At 38.0% G+C, this 20758-nt stretch overlaps 1 protein-coding gene across 5 annotated transcripts in view; it reads left to right on the top strand.

Annotated features, from left to right (window-relative positions):
- The window catches only part of LOC126162203 (maestro heat-like repeat-containing protein family member 1), a 275479-nt gene that overhangs the window by 175127 nt on the left and 79594 nt on the right, over window positions 1–20758 (top strand). For all 5 annotated transcript variants that reach the window (XR_007535034.1, XM_049918545.1, XM_049918542.1 and 2 more), the window contains exon 23: window positions 9162–9299. Coding sequence is in view for 4 of the 5 variants with exons in the window: in XM_049918545.1 (XP_049774502.1) it covers window positions 9162–9299 (138 nt within the window). In the remaining variant the exon portion in view is untranslated. The remainder of the gene's footprint in view (window positions 1–9161; window positions 9300–20758) is intronic.

Here is a 20758-nt window from a genome sequence, read left to right as displayed (position 1 = left end):
AACTGTTTCCACAATGAATCTTTGTCTCGAAACCTCGCTTAAGATCCAAAGAGATTCTGGTCATATGTGAACTGGGTTAGCAGCAAGAAACAATCAATGCCTTCTCTGTGTGATGGCAATGGAGATACTATTGAAGACGGTCCTGCCAAAGCAGAGTTACTAAACACAGCCTTCCAAAATGCCTTCACAAAAGAAGACGAAGTAAATATTCCAGAATTTGAATTAAGAACAGTTGTCAACATGACTAACATAGAAGTAAATATCCTCGGAGTAGTGAAGCAACTTAAATCAGTTAATAAAAGCGAGCCTTCTGGTCCAGACTGTATACCAATTAGGTTCCTTTCGGAGTATGCTGATGCATTAGCTCCATACTAAACAATGATATACAACCATTCGCTCAATCAAAGATCCATACCCAAAGACTGGAAAGTTGCACAGGTCACACCAATATTCAAGAAAGGTAGTAGGAATAATCCACTAAATTACAGGCCCATATCGTTAACATCGATATGCAGCAGGATTTTAGAACACATATTGTGTTCGAACATTATGAATTGCCTGGAAGAAAACAGTCGATTGACACACAGTCAGCATGGGTTTAGAAAACATCATTCCTGTGAAACACAACTAGCTCTTTATTCACATGAAATGTTGAGTGCTAATGACAAGGGATTTCAGATCGATTCCATATTTCTGTGTTTCCAGAAAGCTTTTGACATGGTACCGCACAAGTGGCGTGTAGTGAAATTGTGTACTTATGGAATATCGTCTCAGTTATGTGACCTGTCAGAGAGGTCACAGTTCGTAGTAATTCATGGAAAGTCATCGAGTAAAACAGAAGTGATTTCTGGCGTTCCCCAAGGTAGTGTTACATGCCCTTTGCTGTTCTTTATCTATATAAATGATTTGGGAGAAAATCTGAGCAGCCGTCTTCAGTTGTTTGCAGATGACACTGTTGTTTATCGACTAATTAAGTCATCACAAATCAAAACAAACTGCAAAGGATTTAGAAAAAAGATCTGAATGGTGCGAAAAGTGGCAGTTGACCCTAAATAACAAAAAGTGTGACGTCATTCACATGAGTGCTAAAAGGAACTCATTAAACTTCGGTTACATGATACATCAGTCTAATCTAAAAGCCCTAAATTCAACTAAATACCTAGGTATTACAATTACAAACAACTTAAATTGGAAGGAACACATAGAAAATGTTGTGGGGAAGGCTAACCAAAGACTGTGTTTTATTGGCAGGACATTTAGAAAATGTAACAGACCTACTAAGGAGACTGCCTACACTACACTTGTCCGTCCACTTTTAGAATACTGCTGGGCGTTGTGGGATCCTTACCAGATAGGACTGATGGAGTACATTGAAAAACTTCAAAAAAAGGCAGCATGTTTTGTATTATCGTGAAATATGGGAGAGAGTGTCACAGAAATGATACAGGATTTGAGCTGGAAGTCGTAGAAGAAAGGCATTTTTCGTTGCGACGGAATCTTATCACAAAATTCCAATCACCAACTTTCTCCTCCAAATGCGAACATATTTTGTTGACACCAACCTGCATAGGGAGGAATGATCACCATGAAAAAATAAGGGAAATCAGAGCTCGTACGAAAAGTATAGGTGTTCATTCTTTCTGCGCACTATACAAGATTGCAATACAAGAGAATTGTGAAGGTGATTCGATGAAACCTCTGCCAGGCATTTAAATGTGATTTGCAGAGTATCCTTGTAGATGTAGATGCAGAAGCTTCCTTTTTCATGGAATGTGCTTGCTAGATACACTAACTTACCTATTGTCATGCTAGAAACACCATAGAAAGTGGCAGCACAAAGAAGCACACTTCATCATTTCTTTTTCTATTGGTATATTTCATTTCACTATTTCCTTCCTTATTTGTATTCTTGGTGTTCACTATACTATGCTGAGATGAAAAAATATTCAAAAAATTTAACAGGGACTAGTCGTGATGTCTTTTGAAAGGGATAGTTGCCACTCACAATATAGCTGAGATGCTGAGTTGCAGATAGGCTTAACAAAAAGTGTGTCAGAAAGTGAGCTTTCGGCCAAGGGCTAAGTTGGAAAGAGAGAACATATGCACACAAACGCAACTCGCACTCACATGATTGTGTGTGTGTGTGTGTGTGTGTGTGTGTGTGTGTGTGCGCGCGCGCACCTTTTCCCAGCAAAGGCCTTGTTAGCTGAAAGCTTAGTTTCTACAGTCTTTTTGTTGTGCCTACCTGCAACTCAGCATGTCCATCACATATTGAGTAGCAACTATTGTTTTCATAATATTATTATATTCCATCCTGCATATTCCATTGTTTCATCTTGATGTATTTTAGTTAATGATGCCATATGATGATGAAACAGGGTAATATCATCATAGCAGAGTTCAGCAGACGTGCATTCTTTCATTCGTGTAGGTTTTGAAGATGAAACCTCGAGTCAGTGATTGCATTTGGTAATAGGTTCCTTTGAACGCTCTTTACTTTGGGTTTCAGCTTGATGTGAGCGAGCTCTTCTTGAATCGGGATTCCGCTTCCACTAGAACTTTCTTAGCCCTGTATGCCATTTTCAGAATCACAAGAATCATCATTCATTCAGCTTTAGCTTGCAATAGTTGCTTGTAGACTAACAAGAGAGCACCAAGTGAATATTTGCTTAGAAGTAATCTGTTGGTGTCTTGATGACAATTAAGTCTGGTTGCAACACTATTCCTCCAATCAATGTTGTTACAATAATGAGTAATATGGCATACAGCATCCTGGCACACCAATATACTTCATTATTGCCAACTACTTACTACGGAAACCGAGCTAAGACACATGAGAGTAATTTTATTGCATTTGTTCACTTTTACTTTAAGCAGGTATATATTGGGTTTTGCTAAAACCTTGTGATCTGTGGCACTTAGATACTTAGCAGGAGTTGACTTTTGCTAGAACTTGGTTCTGAAGATGATGTAAAAGTTATCACTATGCCTGTTTCTGTTCTGAAATTTTTTGGATCTATTGAATTATGAAGAACATTCCTCAGTTTAGAAGAATAGTGGCTAATGTACTTTTAGTTTAATTTTGAAGTTGTGAATATTCACAGTTTTGCATTTATACTGCATGATGGCAATCATTCTTCATCTTGAAAAACCACTATGTATAATGGTGCATTTGTTCGTCCTCCCCACTAATTAGAAGAAATTTGTTCTTCTGCATGCAAGGCGTCATCACATTAGTCAAAATATTCTTTTACGAGTTGTTGTAGTTTCCCAGATTTTGATGAAGTAATGACGACATTCCTGTATTTGTTACTTAACTTGCTGCCTGCCAAAGATATAATTAAGATGGGTAACTCAGAATGAACGCAATTCCTCCACTTAAAATATCAGGCAATTTGTAATCAGTCAACCAAAAAATTCAAGTCAAAAAATGACTTCGTCAAAACTAACCAAATACTTTTAAAATATGTTTATTGCATCAGGACACAGATAAAACTGACATGGGTTTAGTGCCCAAAAAATGACATAAGACTGGCGCAAAAACTGAGGCAGTACTAATTCAATACCAACTCCTGCATTATTGACGAAATGCTACCTGTGTTCATCTACCAGCATTACTGCCTGTAGAAGTTCCAACAGTTATAAAGTTACATTTTGTGTTGTTTAAATTGAACACAGTTGAATTTAGAATCAACATTTGTATGCTTTCAGATACTGGTTGTGGATTTTAGCTGTACAAATAATGAAATTTTTTGTGAAACTTCTAGTGTGTTGAAATATCACAGTTTTCATATTGAGATTTCATGAAATGTACATGGATAGAAATGTTCTGATTATTTCTGTTAATTACTTTGCAGTTCCCTATAACTTTTATCCTGAAATGAATCCCATGATCTTTCAGTGGGCTCTGTCACAATTGTGACTGTAGCTAATGGTTTCTGCTGAGTGTTGTTGCTCTTCCTAACAGCATCACATGTGATCATACCAGTTGCATCTTTACTTGTTGTTAATTGTACTTTAGGTATATGGGCTACACATGACTCTGTTTAAAAAGAATTGCTCACTGTAGTCATAGGGTCAAGCCGCACATGTCTGCTTTCATACCCTGCAGCTGACTGGCTGCAAATAATAACATGTAGTGGTGATCCTGCAGTCAAATAGTCTATGCATTGGCTAGAATTATGAGTTAATAAAATACACAGAAATACATAATAAAAGTTAAATGAATAATTGAAAACCAAGGTTTCTTTTTCAATGTCTGTAATTGACGTAGATGACGGAAAATTGTGTTGAATAATGTTGATTCAAGAAAGAACATCTCAAGTTGATGAGAAGTGGTCCTATCCTTATCAAATGCAGTAAAGTTACATTGAGAGCATTAGGGAATGGTAGCAAAATCCCTGAACTAAATAATCATCAAAGACCCACGATAATTAAGTCCATTTCGTGATCACAATACATAAAAGATTCTCCAACTCAAAGTTGTTCAGAGTTCAACATAATGATTCACAAATTAACACACAAGATACGAAGAATAACAACTCATATTCTGCCTCTTCATAGTTCCGTAAATCAAGCAGATAAAGTTAGAAACCTACTCTGGAGCACATTCTCACCTCCCAAAATATGAAGTTCCTTCCAAAGTTAAGTATTGTAGTGGCTGTTCACCACCCAGAAACAGACACCTATACAACCAAATCATGCATTTTACTCTAGGCAGGTATGTCTTCTTCTAGAACTCGCCACAAAGTGTCCCAAATCACTCCCTTGAGCTGTATGCCTCCACAGTTCCACTATACTGGTTGACATCAGAGCCAGTGCCCTGCTGTATCAATAACTTCCATTCCATCATGTACCACTTGCCGCAGAGTGCATCCTTCATTGTGCCAAACAGATAGATGTCGGAAAGTGCGAGATGTGGGCTGTGGATAAGGAAGAACAATCCTATGAACGTTTTGTGAGCTGCTCTCGGGTGCACAGACTTGTGTGAAGCCTTGCGTTGTCATGGAGAAGAAGTTCATTTGCATTTTTGTGGCAATTAACTTGCTGAAGTTGTTTCTCCAATTTCCTGAGGGCAGTGCAATACACTTCAGAATTGATAGTTGTATCGAGAGGGAGAACATCAAACAGAATAACCTTTTCAGAATCCCAGAAGACCACCATCCTGACTTTACCAGCTGAGAAGTGCAGCTTTAAACATTTTCTTTGGAGGAGAAGTGGTGTGGCACCACTCCAGGGACTGCCATTTTGTTTCTGGTTCCAGTGATGAACCCATGTTTCACTGCCTGTTATGATGTTAGACCAAAAATTGTCACGATCAGTCTCGTAACACACAAGCAATTCCACACATATGGTCCTTCATTGCTCTTTATTGTTCTCTGTTAGGGAGCAAAGAACCAAGGAGGCACATACATTTGAGTACTCAACTGGAGGTGTCAGCACTGCCAACAGAGACATCCAGTTGAGCAGCGATGTGTATGATTGTGATCTGTTGACCACTTTGAATGAGTATGTCCATATGCTCCAACATTTTGGGAGTCACAGCTGTTTGCAGCCAGCCAGCGTGTGGGAGATAGGACAGGTTTGTGTGACCTTGTTGCAAAGATGACAGAGGCCTCACCCAATGACTCATTGTGCTTTTGTTCACTGCCAGGTCTCTGTCAACATTGTGCAAGTGCCTATGAATATCTGTGATGCTCTGGTTTTTGCCAAAAGGAACTCTGTGACAGCACTCTGCTTGGAATGCACATCCGTTGCAGACTCCATTTTGAATGTTACGTATAGTGCTGCTATCTGTTTTAACTTCATGAAACTATAATGGCTGAAGCAGGAATAATCCATTATGTTCCACAACTAATTCTGCATTTTTCCAACTGAAATTGGCTGAGAAAAGAAATGTCTTGCATTACTTATTACACGCCCCTCATAGTTTCATCTTAAGTTCACTAGTTTTCATTAATGTAGAAGATTAGCAATGTTACAGTTTAAGGTCCTGCATGCATATAGCTTGGCATAAACATACTGTAATAGATCATATTCTCCAATTTATGTTGAATCATGCTCTCTGTTGAATACTGTCTCATTCTCCTACATTACAACCTTTTATAAAAATGTTAATGAATACAGTATATTGAACAGTATTTTGGTTTATTTGCAGTGTAATAAAGATACAAATGAAAATAAAAGGAAAGCCCATTTTTGCATAGGGACGAGACCCCGTGGACCTTGGATTAGTGTCCTGTATTCACTGCACCAACTATTGCCTGATATCTATGCTAACATAAAGGCCTGTGCCTCACTTGGGCTGTGCCAAAAACATTTCTTCCAAACACTTGGTCATCTGGAGCTCCCACTTCTATCAGTTTCATTTCTGCCCAAGCACTGCATACATCATAAATCTGGCTGACAATGGTTATGACAAGCATGCACTATCCTCTTTAAGTGTTCCTCTGCCCAAAGGGGTATAAAATGATTCAGTGTTGCTCTTACTGTGAACAAGTACTGCTCTGACTGTTGACAGTAGCCTTGGTACTATCTGCCCTAATGACCCATTGTGTTTACTGTTGTTCTAACTCTAATGGAAATTCATGGATGGAGCCATCCATATAGTAAGGGAAAGGCAACCATTCACCTGTGGTAACATAGACATACATTACAATACAGCATTCTCACATGCACACACACAACTGTACACCCCCTGGCTATGACAAGACTGATTATTGATATATGATCCACCTGCTTAGCTGGATGGTAACATGCTTGCCTCCCATGCAGCAGGCCCAGGTTCGATTCCCAGCCAGGTTGGAGATTTCCTCCACTCATGGGATGAGTGTTGGGTTGTTCTCATCATCATTTCATTCTCATCACTGGCACGCAAGTTGCCCAATGTGGCATCAACTGCAATAAGACTCGCAATCGGTGGCCGAACTTCCCCAGTTGGGGCTTCCCGGCCAGCAATGCCATACGATCATTTCATTTCATTGATATATGATTACTTAAAGCATTTGCCTGAACTGATGATTGAGAATGTTGCAAGAGATGGTTTGAAAAGTCATACTTTCAGAGTAAATTTTCTTTTGCATGAGATAAATTATGTTAAGTGCAAGAATATGAAATGAATTTTTTAAATCGCAAAGCGTTTGATACTCATTTAAATATGAAAAATTTGAGGACGAGTCATTTAGAAGAATTTCGAGCCAAGATTAGAGATGTGTGTAACATGTACAAAAAAAGACACATTATTACATGTGAGAGCTTAGCCTCTCTTGCAGCTTATTAATCTTAGAGGCCAATATTAATATGCGAAGCTTTGCGTTTCATGTAGCTACACTATGTATATTAATTTAAATCATTAACTTTTCCTATTTGTGTGTTCGTGCTACTTAACACTGACGCTGATTTTGGCTGTGACTATGTCACTTGTCATAGTCTCTGAATATCTGCTGCCATTGGCTGGCAAGATCTAGTGACACGAGCTACGACTGGCTTACAAAAGTGCATAGCAATCTTGATTTCTATGCTTTGGAAACTCTCACGCTATGTTTGGTGGAAATCAAATTTATACTTTCGAAATATGAAAACATGCAGTGTACATGTTTCTGCACATAAAAGATCTTTCCAACATGTGCAAATTTTTGTTTTGTTTTTGTTTTTGTTTTTTGCTGAGTTTTGTTTCCTAGAGTGCTGGGAATTTGTATGCCAGTGTAGAAAACATAACTATTCAAATGATTAACAAGTTTTACAGTTCCGAGGAAAAGTATACTGTCATTTAACATGAAAAGAGTGTGTTTACTGGGAAATCCAGGAAAAATCCAGGAATTTTTTTCCTTGTCTCCGTATACACCCTGACAGATGACTCCATGGCCTCACAAAAAAATACGAAGGACAGAACAAAAAGAGATGTAGGATGAGGGAGAGGGGTGAAACAGGAGGAGAAAAAAGGGAGAGGGGGCGAAAAGAGAGAAAGGTGAAGGGAGAGAGGGAATTTCCATCACTGTTAGACATTGCCGATTTCGCTCTCTTCCTCCTCATACCCATCCACCTTTTTTCCTGTGTCCCTTTACTTATGTAAAACTTGTTGTCCATTCTTCATTTCTTCATATTGCCACACTTTCTTCTCATGTACATTACCTGCCTTCAAAACACACACCAGCCACCCTTTGTCATGCAAATTTAATGTCTGCTGCTGAGACAGCCCACCACATTACATAATGCTGTGCGAAAACTCCCTGCTCGCTCAGTGGTTGTCCCTTTTCAAATATATAATTCCAAAGCTGCTTTTAACATAAGGTACACCTCCATATTTGCCATTTGACTACAGACAACCTCTTCTAAAGGTTCGCAGCTATGTCTTGCAGTTCTGTAATGCATTAGACATGTGAATTTAACAGCCATGTGGTATTATATGAGGGAAAATTAAAATTGGGAAACTCACTTGGCTAACACAACGTGGTCAGTTTCAAAACATTTCACCTTTTGCCCTCCAAATGGGATTGAGACAGAAGTTGGTTCTTCAGAAGAATTCTGTGAACTGCAATTGTGTACTTGGTCCTGTGGCTGCCTGTTGGTCCAAATGTTGAAAGTGTTCCTGCTGATGATGATCTTATATGAGCGGTTGCATTTGTGACTATTACATTTGTTGCTGTTTCTTAGCATTGTTGCTGTTATAGTTACTTTCATTGTTACTGTTGGAGTTTTATAAATTATGGATTTATTGTCTTTGCTTGTTGATGCAAGTTCAAAAATCACCACCACCAAGCCTATGTTATAGATATGTCTGACAGGTGTTAATGAAGTATGGCAGCTTCCTACCTTGGAGCAATGCTGGGTGAGAGCAAAGTGTAGGTCTCCATTTCATATTAGACTTCGAATTTCATGTTTTCAAAAGTAAAAGATGAAATTGTCTGTGGATGAGGCACCTTTATGCGGTCAACCAGTGTTTACCATCTTTAATTTTCTTATAATTATTATATAGAACTGAAATTCTAAATAATCTGCCATATGTATTGCAACAGGATGAGTATTTTTTATTTTAGATACTTACATATACAAAAGGGCAATGCATTTAAAATGTTTCAGGGATGTGTGCTGTGCTGTTTTATAACCTTATGAGTTGGATTCAGGAGAATCAAAATGAACTTACTGTTGATTACTTGTTGCAGGGTAACACAAGATGCATTCAAAGCATTTTTACTGTGCAGCAACTGTGAGCTAATAGCAGAAGCCTTACTGCAATGTACACATATGGACAGTGGAGAAAATCTTACATCATTTATAAAAATGATCCCAGGTCTAGTAAAGTAAGAATTTATTAGTATGATAGCTTGATTTTAATATGCAGTATTGATTTTGAAAATTGTCATCAGTTATGTCTTTCAGCATATTGAGCTTCAAGCCTACAAAAATTGATGTCTTTATCATTTTACTGCCATCTTCTGTGATAATTCATGACATAGATCAAAACATGTTACCAACACCAGTTTTTATCACAATATTTTGACAGCTACCCTTGTGGTTCTCTTCAGGCACTTTGTATCTCAGATAAACTAACTCACTTGTTCAGATGCCCTTACCATCTGTTCTCCAACCAGACTGAGATATACATCCATCTTAAGGATCTGTAATAGTACTTGCAGTTTTTGCAATATTAGTATATAAATATTTTTGGAGATTTCGTATACTTTGGAGAGAAAGCAGTTCTATCTTTCACTCTTGTTTCACCACTGTTGCAGTGTCGTCTCGGATACAGTATTTATTGTGAAATGAACATACTTTTTTTGTTAGTACACTTTCAAAATGTTTCTTATCTTCATGGTGAAACACCACGGGACTAGCAAGTAGCATATTTAGCCTTTCTGTTTTTGTTCTCAGTTTAATTCTTAAAGTCTTTCTATATTTTTATATACTTGCAAAGTTTAATTCTTAAACTCATTGCATATCTATGTATTTGAGAGATATAGTAAAACATTTTATTAATGGTAAGTTGTATATTCATGCAGTCTGTAACGCAGTAGTCATTGGTTTTTGGGTGGTCAATAACCATTAGCCTCAACTTAATCAGCTGCCAGCCTCCATAGATGATGTGACAGGAGACTAGTGAGTCACATATTTAGCTTTTTCTGTTTCTTCTCAAGTTAGTAGTGGTAGGCTGGGTACAATGTACGCATACTGTGTGCAGACGCAGGAGCAGCCTTCTGCAGGCTGCTGCCTCAGGTTGAGGTGGCAGTGGAGAAACTGGAACATTGTGAGAGACATCTCAGGTGTTGTTAGTTTCGCCCATGGGCTCTTCTGTTACAGTACCTCCCAGTGTACCCGAAGCAGGGGATCCGCACTTGCTGCTGGATGACTGCTGGGTTTAAGTGGTTCCATTTCTTGAGGTAGAGACCGAGCGAGGTGGCGCAGTGGTTAGCACACTGGACTCGCATTCGGGAGGACGACGGTTCAATCCCGTCTCTGGCCATCCTGATTTAGGTTTTCCATGATTTCCCTAAATCGCTTCAGGCGAATGCCGGGATGGTTCCTTTGAAAGGGCACAGCCGATTTCCTTCCCCATCCTTCCCTCATCCGAGCTTGCGCTCCATCTCTAATGACCTCGTCGTCGACGGGACGTTAAACACTAATCTCCTCCCCCTCCTCCTCCTCCTCCTCCTCCTCTTGAGGTAGAGTGTCAATACGGGGGCTGGCCCTCTAGCCTCACCCATTCCCTCTGTGTATCGACAGGCGGCTGTTCCTTCAGCAGGCACACAGGAGCAGGGATTTATTAGTTATCGGGAGCTCAGATGCTACGCAAGTTATGGAGCCCGTTAGGGAAATAGAATTCAGGGCCATAAAGAATTCCAGGGTGCACTCCATGTGTCTGTGGAGAGTCTTGACCTGAGGTGTGGAGGAGGCCCTGCCTGTGCCTATCAGGAGTGCAGGAGACAGTTGTCTGCATGTTGTTGCTCGTGTCGGCAGCAGTGATGCCTGTCGCTTGGGTTCTGAGAACATCCTCAGTTTTTATGGGTGGCAGGTGGAAGTGGTGAATACTGCTGGCCTCACTTATGAAGTGCACCCAGAATTCACAGTCTGCAGCACCGTACCCAGTGTCAATAGGGGTCCTTTGGTTTGAAGCTGGGTGGAACATCTCACCAGAAGCTCCATTGATTCTGGGATGGCCAAAATACAGATTTATGGACCTGCATTAATTGGATGGGGAATTGTAGAACTCCCCTTGACAGGTCAGGAGTGCACTATACAAAGGAAGCAGCTACCAGGGTAGCGGAGTACTTGTGGAGTGCATATATGGGTTTCTTAGGCTAGGCAATAGTCTGAGTTACTCCGATGAATGCTTGTCACTTGATACGCAGAGAATGAAATCAAATCGTGTGCAAAGTGCACACACTTTGACTGTCAAAATTTTAACAGTACACCGTGGAAGTATGTGTAACAAAGTTCCCTAACTTACTGCCCACCAGGAAATTTCTTGCACTCCAGTTATTGTCGGAACCGAGAGCTGACTGATATACAAAGTAGAAAGCTCCAAAATATTTTTTAAGATGCTATAGGAAGAGAACTGCTCATTGCAGTATACAAAAATAGTGTCTCTGTTGAGGTTGAATCTGTGTGTGACAGCGGAGTATAACAGCTCTAAGTGAAATCAAGTTAATTGTTAATGTTCTTACTAGCCACCTAGTTCCTCTGTTACAGTTTTAGAGTCATTTAAGGAAAGTCAACAGTCAGTAACGTAGAAGTACTCAGATCATATAATACTAGTTGGAGGCGACTCTAACTTAACTAGTACAAACTAGCTTCATATGCAAGAGACTTTGGTCTCTCTCTCTCTCTCTCTCTCTCTCTCTCTCTCGTGCGTGTGTGTGTGTGTGTGTGTGTGTGTGTGTGTGTGTGTGTGTGTGTGTTTTGTTGTGCCTGTGCCTGCCACTCAGCATCTCCACTATATGGTGAGTAGCAACTATCCTTTTCATAATCTTGTTGTATTCCGTCCTGGATTTTCCATTGTTAAACTACTAACTGGTATGTCTATAGCTTCATTGCAGGGGGTATGGACAGACAGTCCTGCAAAGTACGTTTGTACCCATTTCCTGAAAACTGCCTTGAACAACTAGTTAGACAACCCACACACAACAGAAATGTTTTATGCCTCGTACTTACCAGCAGGCCTGATCTTATTGACTGTGTCAGTGCAGGGACAGGAATTAGTGAACATCATATCATTACAGCGATGATGGTTACTAAAGTTAATAAGTCAGTCAAGAAGGCCAGGAAAGAGTTTGTACTAGACAAAGCAGGTAAGCCATTGTTAGCATCCCACTTAGACAATGAATGGACATGGTTTAGTTTCAGTGTGGTAGATGTAGAGGGATTATGGACAAAGTTTAAACTGATTGCAAATCGTGCTCTTGTGATGTGTGTGTCAACGAAATGGATTAAGGATGGAAAGTATCCTCTGTGGTTTAGTAAGAAAATTTGGAAAATGCTGAGGAAATAGAGATTCTTGCATTCTTGTTTCAAAAAAGAGCTGTAAATGTTTACAGGTAAAAGTTAGTAGAAATTGGTGCATTCTTAAGATGATCCGTGTGTGGAGCTATATAAACTTGTACCATATACCTTAGTGAAAGATCTTCCCAAAAACCTGAGGAAATTCTGGTCATATGTAAAGTGACTAAGTGGGTCAAAGGCTTTTATCCAGTCACTCGTTAACCAGCCTGGGGTGGCAATAGAAGACAGTAAAAGGAAAGCTTAAGTTTTAAATTTCATGTCCAAGAAATCATTCATACAGGGGGTCAAATAAACATACTGTTGTTCAGCTGTTGTACAGACTTCCACATGTAAGACATAGAAATTGGTATTCATGGCATAGAGAAGCAACTGAAAAAGTTGAAAACAAATAAAGTCATTAGGTCCAGATAGAATCCCAATTTGGTTTTACAAAGAATACTTACTTAGCTTGCATATTTTTTGTCCAGCAAAAAGTCCCAAGCAATTGAAGAAGAAAAGGTAAAAGAATGGGTATAACTAATTATAGACCAATATCCTTAACATCAGTTTGCTGCAGAATTCTTGAACAAACTCTGAGTGGGAATAAAATAAATTTCCATGAAACAGAAAAGAAAGCTTGTGTCCATAAATCAGCACATATTTAGAAGGCAATGCTCTCGTGAAACTCAGCTTGCCCTTGTCTCACAAAATATCCTGCAAACTGTGGATGAAGGGCAACCAGCAGATTCCATATCTGTAAATTACCGGACAGTGTTTGACATGGTGCCTCACTGCAAACTGTTGATGAAGATCCAAGTGTACAGATTAGGTTCCCAGCTGTGTGAGTGGCTTGAAGACTTTTTAAGTAATAGACTCCAGTATGTTGTCTTCAATGTCAGCTGTTCATAGACAAAGGTATTGTCAGCAGTGCTTCAAGGCGGCTCGATAGGAGGCAGTGTGATAGGACTGCCTTTATTTTCTATATACATAAACGACTTGATGGTCAGTGTCAGCAGCAGGAGTGACTGGAGGAGTATACAAGATTACTTAGTCAAAATTTCTAGTTGGTGTAGTGAATGGCAGCTAATTCTAAATGTAGAAAAATGTAAGTAAATGCAGATGATTTGGAAAAATAATCCTATAAAATTCGAATACAGCATTATTGGAGTGCCCCTTGACACAGTCACATAGGTTAAGTATCTTGATGTAATGTTGCAAAGCGATATGAACTGGAATGAGCATTTCAGGCTGGTAGTAGGGAAGGTGAATGCCAAAATTCTCCCAGTAAAACAAAGTCGAGCAAAGTGTAGCTCATCCATAAAGAAGACAGCATATTGAATACTAGTGCAACTCATACTTGAATGTTGTTTGAATGTTTGGGATTCCCACCAAGTTGGATTAAAGGAAGTCATCAAAGCAATTTGGATGGGGTCCATCAGTATGCAAGTTTGATGGAGATGCTTCATGAACTCAAATGGAAATCCCTGGAGAGAAGAGAACACAACACTCTTTTCACCAGGCATTATTGTAAAAATTTAAAGACAGGGTTTTGAGGCTGACTGCGGAACAATTCTTCTGCACTAACATACTTTTTGTGTAAATATCATGAAGATAAGATACAAGAATTGGTGCTCATATTCAGGGTTGTATATAGTCATTTTTCCTCTACTTTGTTTGTGAGTGGAACAAGAAAGGAAATGACTAGTAGTGATAGACAGTACCTTCAGCCATGCACCATACTGTGGTTTGCGGAGTATATGTAGATGTGGATGTAAATAATATCATTCTCTGATGTATTTGGCACAAAAGTCTGGTATTACTATTATTTATTGCATTAACGGGCCATTAAGGCTCACAGCAGAACAACAGAATAAATGACAACACTGTAAAAGGAGAATAAACAGCTCTTCATAAAACCAAAAATCATAAAATAACAGTTTACAAGAAGCAAAGTAAGGGGGACAGTCAGTCACAGCAGAGGAAATATCCACTGCAGACAGTATTCCAGCGTTGCCAGTCAGTAATTTTGTGTTCCACCACTGTTGGCTCCACTTTTTTAAGGGTAGTTAGTAATCGAACCTTCTAACGAATCCTTGGAATCCCATTGGGCATTTTGAGCAGCAGGTGGCCAAACCACTGTAGCCTCTTGTGCCCTAATATTCGGCCAATGTGTGTCTTTCCAAATTGCTGATACAGGTCTTCTTTTGTTCTTTGTTCCTATTTATTCCCCATGGTATTGTAGATGGGTCCATAGATCTTTCGAAGTACCTTCCGCTCGAAGGCTCATATTGCTTCTTCAGCTTTTGCTGATATCGCCCAGGGTTCAGAAACACAAAAGTACCAGCTGTACTAGTGTCAGGTACAGCTGAATCTTATTCTTCTGTGACATCAGTCTAGTACCCTACAGGACGAAATCAGTGGAAAATACAGGATGGATTGACAATGGCCATAGTAGTATCATACTGGAGTGGAGTTAAGGGATGCTTTTTGCAATACAAGCACCCATTTTATTAAAGATTTTAATAATTTTCTGCTTTAACGTGTACTTTTCTAAGCAAAGAAATTACAAGAACACACAAAAAATAACTGTAAGCACAATTTCATATGCTAAAACAATGAGGGTGTGAACTGTTTTAAACCAATAATTAATTGTGTTAACCAAAACCATGTGCTATATTAGAGTATCCACTGAAGGTTCCTTTTATACAAAAGGCTAAACATTTTTAGACAGTAAATATTTTCCCAATATTGCAGAACACAAAGGCATTTTGTTTATAAAACAGATATTTATTTTCATTGAAATGTTGGTGCCAGATATTCTTTCACTCTAAGAACAAAATTATCAGCTACCTGTGTAATAATGACGTATACTGTCACTGTGCACACTCATCCCCATAGATTACTGTGTAAAGTGGGAAGGACAGTTACTTAAAAATAAGAAGCAGATAATCTAATTTTAAGTAGGTAATACAAATTACATAGACAGTTTTTGCTAGGAGAGTGCATTTTAAGTGAAACGTACGGAGTGATTATTAATATGTGAAACAAATATATACGGTGTTTAACATATGACACAGATACTATGTCAGACATGATTGTTGAAATTCTGCCTTAAGTTTCAGAATTGCAGCCTGAAGACTTCGACTTCTTGCCACAATATTTCGGCTGACAGCAATTCAGCCAACTTTAGGTGAATGATTTGCACTGGAGTTTGATAGTTCATGTTGCTAATATTGTAACAAAAATTGAAGCAGAGACTCTTGCACAAAGGCAGCTGCTTCTTGAGTGACTAGTTGAGTTTCACATTCTCTTCAAATATTGCTCCAACTGTGGTGCAGAGACACGTGAGGAATGGTGATACTGTGTGCATGCTCTTCGTGGAATGCAGGCTCATTTAGATATCAAATTAATAAAATCAACTTTTTTATATGTGTCATTATTCATAAAATGTTTTCTTTCTGTAGACATCAAACAAATCACCAGGTCCAACACCTTATCCAGCTGAAAGCCACTATGATGATTAAGAAGATCTTCTGCTAATCATATTATCACGGATTCCTTAATAACTGAACCCCAAAAGGATCTCATCTAGGCAAAAAGCAAAGCCTACATTGGTCAGACAACGCGCACAGTGCATGAAAGGTGCATTGATAATGATCACCACACTCCCCTTTCTTGTTCCAGTAAGTCAGTCATAGCCAAGCATTGTATCTCCAGAGGAAATTCCATGGATTATTCTGCCACTGAAATCTTGGCCTCAATGAGATCCTTCTGGAATTCAGTTATTAAGGAATCGGTGGAAATATTTTTGGTGGAAGATCCTATTAATATGATGGTAGCTTTCAACTGGATAAGGTGAGGGACCCCGTAATTTCTTTAATATCTTCAGAAAGAAAGCATTTTATGACTAATGACAGTTAACTTTATTAATTTGACATCTTAATTTTAACTCCATAAGCCAGTATTTTGACAGAGCAAATATATCGTATCATCCTTACGCATGCCCCAGCACACAGAGATGGAGCAATATTCGAAGAGGGTACAAAAGTCAACAGACGTCACGCATGTAGTGGCTGCCTTTGCACATGTATCTCTGCACCAGTTTTTGGTATAAGGTTAGCCCTGTGAACTAGTAATCTCTAGTGCAAAACACTCACCTGAATATGGCTGAATGGTTGACAGCAGAAATATTGTGGCAAGAAGTCGATGACGTTCAGATTCAATCCTGATATTTCGTTTTGGGCTGGAATCTAATACTGGGAGGCAGCTTCTAATTGCCACGTACTCTCCACCCCATTACTGAAGTTTTGGCAGGTGGTGTATGAGTCTTAGCTGAGTTAGGCAAGATAGGGGTGGCCATGAGTAGTAGTTTGAGAAAATGTGTTTGCAATTTAGCCACTTTGGACTCATATGTTAGTAGCTTATACTTTCAGAGTTGGGCTTTAACTGAAAATTAATCCTTACAAAGTAATGATAGTACACTAGCCAACCAGTTTAGATGTTATTGCTTGATGTCAGTAACCATGGAGTATGAATGTATGTGATTATAGGAATTATCCTCATAATACTGTCACAGACACATTAATGCCCAGCATGAAATAACCATAAGTCATTTCCTTTGTTGGTAATTGTTTGAAAATAGACTGTTTGGTGAGTGTAGATTAGTCCCATGATTCATGTTACGATAGCTACCCAGTACATCATGTAGAGGCACATGATGTAATTGAACTTCAACATCTAGAACATTCAGAATCAACCTCTCCATCATGCCCAGGCTGTAATAGTTAATTGCTGTGTGTATCTGAATTAGTCAGCTAATGTACAAAAGGAACTACCGAATGGCTATTGAAGAAGTGGTTGATAAGTCATGGAAGGTCTTGTGTGGATTAAGATAGAACTGCTTTTAAGTTTGTCTGTTTCTTATTCCACAGATAATTTGCACAATAAATAACAATGATGTTAAACAAGTCATTATTAACATCGGAATTTATTTTATAAAAATGACTTATGGCGTATCATTTGCAAGTAGTGTTAGTGATACCAACCTTTTTTTTTCCTTTTTATTTTCAAATTTTTCATTGCTGTCTGTCAGACATTTTATATCATTGGGTAAAAGAATAAAACTTTTGGTCCAAGCATTGTGCTTTCCTCTTTTATGCTATAGACTGCTGTAATGTGGCATAATGAACATAATTTTTTCTTCTGATATTGTAGTTATGTGCACCATTGTTCCTTTTGAACTGCAGTGAATTATTTTCAGAAAACTTCATGACAACAAATGTACTGTGAGGTAGTAGCCAAAATACCCCCAATATTTGCAATGATTTTAAGTGCAAATGTGGCTGAACAAATTTTTTTAGGAGTTCCAAAAAGTGTCTTTCGCCAGTTTAAATTCACATCAAAGTGTTCACCTAAAATTTTGAAGTTTCACCTTCATTTATTATTTTTTCATTGTGTGTTACACTCACCACTGATGTGGTACTCCTAGATGTGTAATGTATTGTATTATTTTTCTTTCTTTCCTTATATATAAGCTATGTGGAAACTGAATGAACTACAAACCAAAGACACTGCAAAAGGCTAAATTAAAGAGTTGTTTTGTGGCAAGGATAATGTTTTGATATATCATTAAATATCTGTATGAAACAAAGTAAGAAATATGGTTTTCAATTTATTCATTCATATATCCTCACCATTTTCTTTTCTGAAGTGGTAGCGCATAGACTATGCTTGGATCAGTCATACCAGCATAGTTAAAAATGTGTATTTCAACTGTTCATTAAAAGTATTACAAAAAGTTATTAGAAAAGAAATATTTATTTACATGGTTATGAGTTGAAATCCTATCTGTTCATCATTTCACTCGCCACTGAGATCCTGCATCAATAGGTTCGATGTAGACAGGAATAATTAACGCCACATCTGGAGGAGTGCTCCTGCATCAACATTGTCACACTCAAGACTAAACATAATGGAATTAATTTGAAGGTAATAAATACAGACTTGATAGTCACCGATTGAATGTGGTTTACTTATGCTAAAAATATTGACAGATCAACAGTTTCAATGGTTGCGGTGATTATTTGGTACCGCACACTACTGGAAGCAGCAGTATGAAATGCAAATTATGTTTATTGACTTTAAATGTGATCATATAAAAGGTCTGTTGATATTGCTATCAGTTGCAGTCCACCCAAGATTGTACACAGATTTATAAATTATCTTCAAATTTTTTGTAACTATTCTTTCCAATCAATTTTTCTGATTTTTCAGCCAATTAGTAATCCATTTGCAAATCTCTATTCAGATGTCAGAAGTGAATTTTTCCTTTTTAAAACTGAGGGTGAGACCATTCGTTGAAAACCAGTCAGTGATATTTTCAAGAATATTGTTTAACATTTCTTCTGTTGCTGTATGTATGCCTGGAGCGATTATGGTATTAATGTCAACTGCAAAAGGAATTAATTGTGCTTGTTGTATATTAGATAGAAGATTGTTCACGTACATGAAGAACAATACTGGACCCACGATAGATAATGTACTTAGACTGCATTTTAGAATTGCTGAGTACAACTTTCAGCATCCTTTTTGTTAGATATGACATAATCCATTGACTCGCTATACCATCAGTTTCAAAGGCAATAGGTAGGTCACAGAAAATACCAACCTGCATTATTTTGTTATTTAATGCTTTTAAAATTTGGTGTGTAGAAATGTAAACAGCACTCTCAGTGGGGCAGCTCTTCTGAAATCCAAACTCTGATCTACTGTGGATATTATTGTTGCTCAAGAGTGATACTATTCTAGACTACGTCACTTTCTTGAAAATTTTGGAAAATGTCAGTTGTGAAAAAGCTAGGTAGTTATTGATATCTCACCTGCCACCTTCTTCAAAGAGGGGCTTAACAATAGCATATTTCAGCCTCTGGAAAATGCCTTGAGTTAGTGATGCATTACGGATTTCAGATAAGACAGGCCTTATTACATGGGATCAAATCCAGATGAGCTTGGACAGAATATAAAATATTCTTATTTTCAGGAGGAGATATTAGTGATACATTCATGTGACAGCATTTCATGGGAGTTGCTTTTGCAACATATGCAGTGATTTTTCTATCGAATTGTTTGTCGCTACATTTTCTACTATATTTAAGAAATGATTATGATGGTACCCTGTTCTGTTGTGTTTTTTGTACTCTGCACTGATAAAGTATGTTTTTATGAAATCACCTTGTTATGGAAGAAACAGTCTGATTAAAAATGGAGATAAAAACTTGTGAAAAACCTATTTTTCTGGGTACACAGTCTTGAAAATATGATGGACAACTTTTTTGAAATTGTGGGTGGATTGGCTAAGGCCTCCTTTGAGTTGAATGATAACTGTAGTGGCACTGGAAGATCAAGGAAGTATGCTATATTGCATTGATAAACAAATTATGTGATTCTTTTTTAGTTTTTTTTCTACATGGTAACTTTGTAGGATGGATTCATAAGTTTCATAAAATGGTAAATAACAATATTTTTTCTCCTTTGAAACTGAAAGTTATTTCTCAGTATGTTTGCTGCTCAGGTTAATGCATTTGTCCCCATAGACTCCATTTTTTTTAGTCACTCAGAAAAGGAATTTGTTCTCAGATATGAGTAGTACTTGATGACAATATTACTGGACAGAAATTCTTCCCATCATGCAAGCAATTTTTTCCAGGTTAAAAAACAGAGATAGGTTATTTCGAACAAATCCCTGTGGGTAGTCAAGTATAATAACTTATTATTGCATTACGGTTTCTCATCCTTTTATGAAAATATTACTTTATTGTTTTTGAATCCTAATTGAGGAAACGGTGCAGACATGTAAAGATAATCAAAGACATACAGTTGTCAAACTCAAATAATGTCAGCAATAACAAAAAAGAGCAAATGAATTTAGGAAATGCAGCCTATTCTGGAATAAATTCAACAGCTATCTTCACAGAAATCTGGTCATTGTGTATTGAACTATAGAGACCAGGTCATCAGCAAAAGTTCTGTCTCACCTTAGAACTGTTAGGTTACTATGCAGTGCTTACATACATTATGATCCCATATTCCATTTAGACAAAATTTACTGTGATGCCTTTGAAAAGGTCTAGAGTATTGACAGTGTTACTTTGAGAAGATGCATTCTGTAAGAAGAATTATTGTTGAACACGAATTAGTGTAAGATTTTAATTACTCATTTTTTGTTCAAGTGTGCAATTTTTTACTAGCCGGTTCTCTGTAGTTTTCCATTATTGTGACCTTCTGA

This window comes from Schistocerca cancellata, chromosome 2 (assembly GCF_023864275.1).
Source record: "Schistocerca cancellata isolate TAMUIC-IGC-003103 chromosome 2, iqSchCanc2.1, whole genome shotgun sequence".
Classification (NCBI taxonomy): Eukaryota; Metazoa; Arthropoda; class Insecta; order Orthoptera; family Acrididae; genus Schistocerca; species Schistocerca cancellata.
This window is presented reverse-complemented; position numbering and strand designations above follow the sequence as displayed.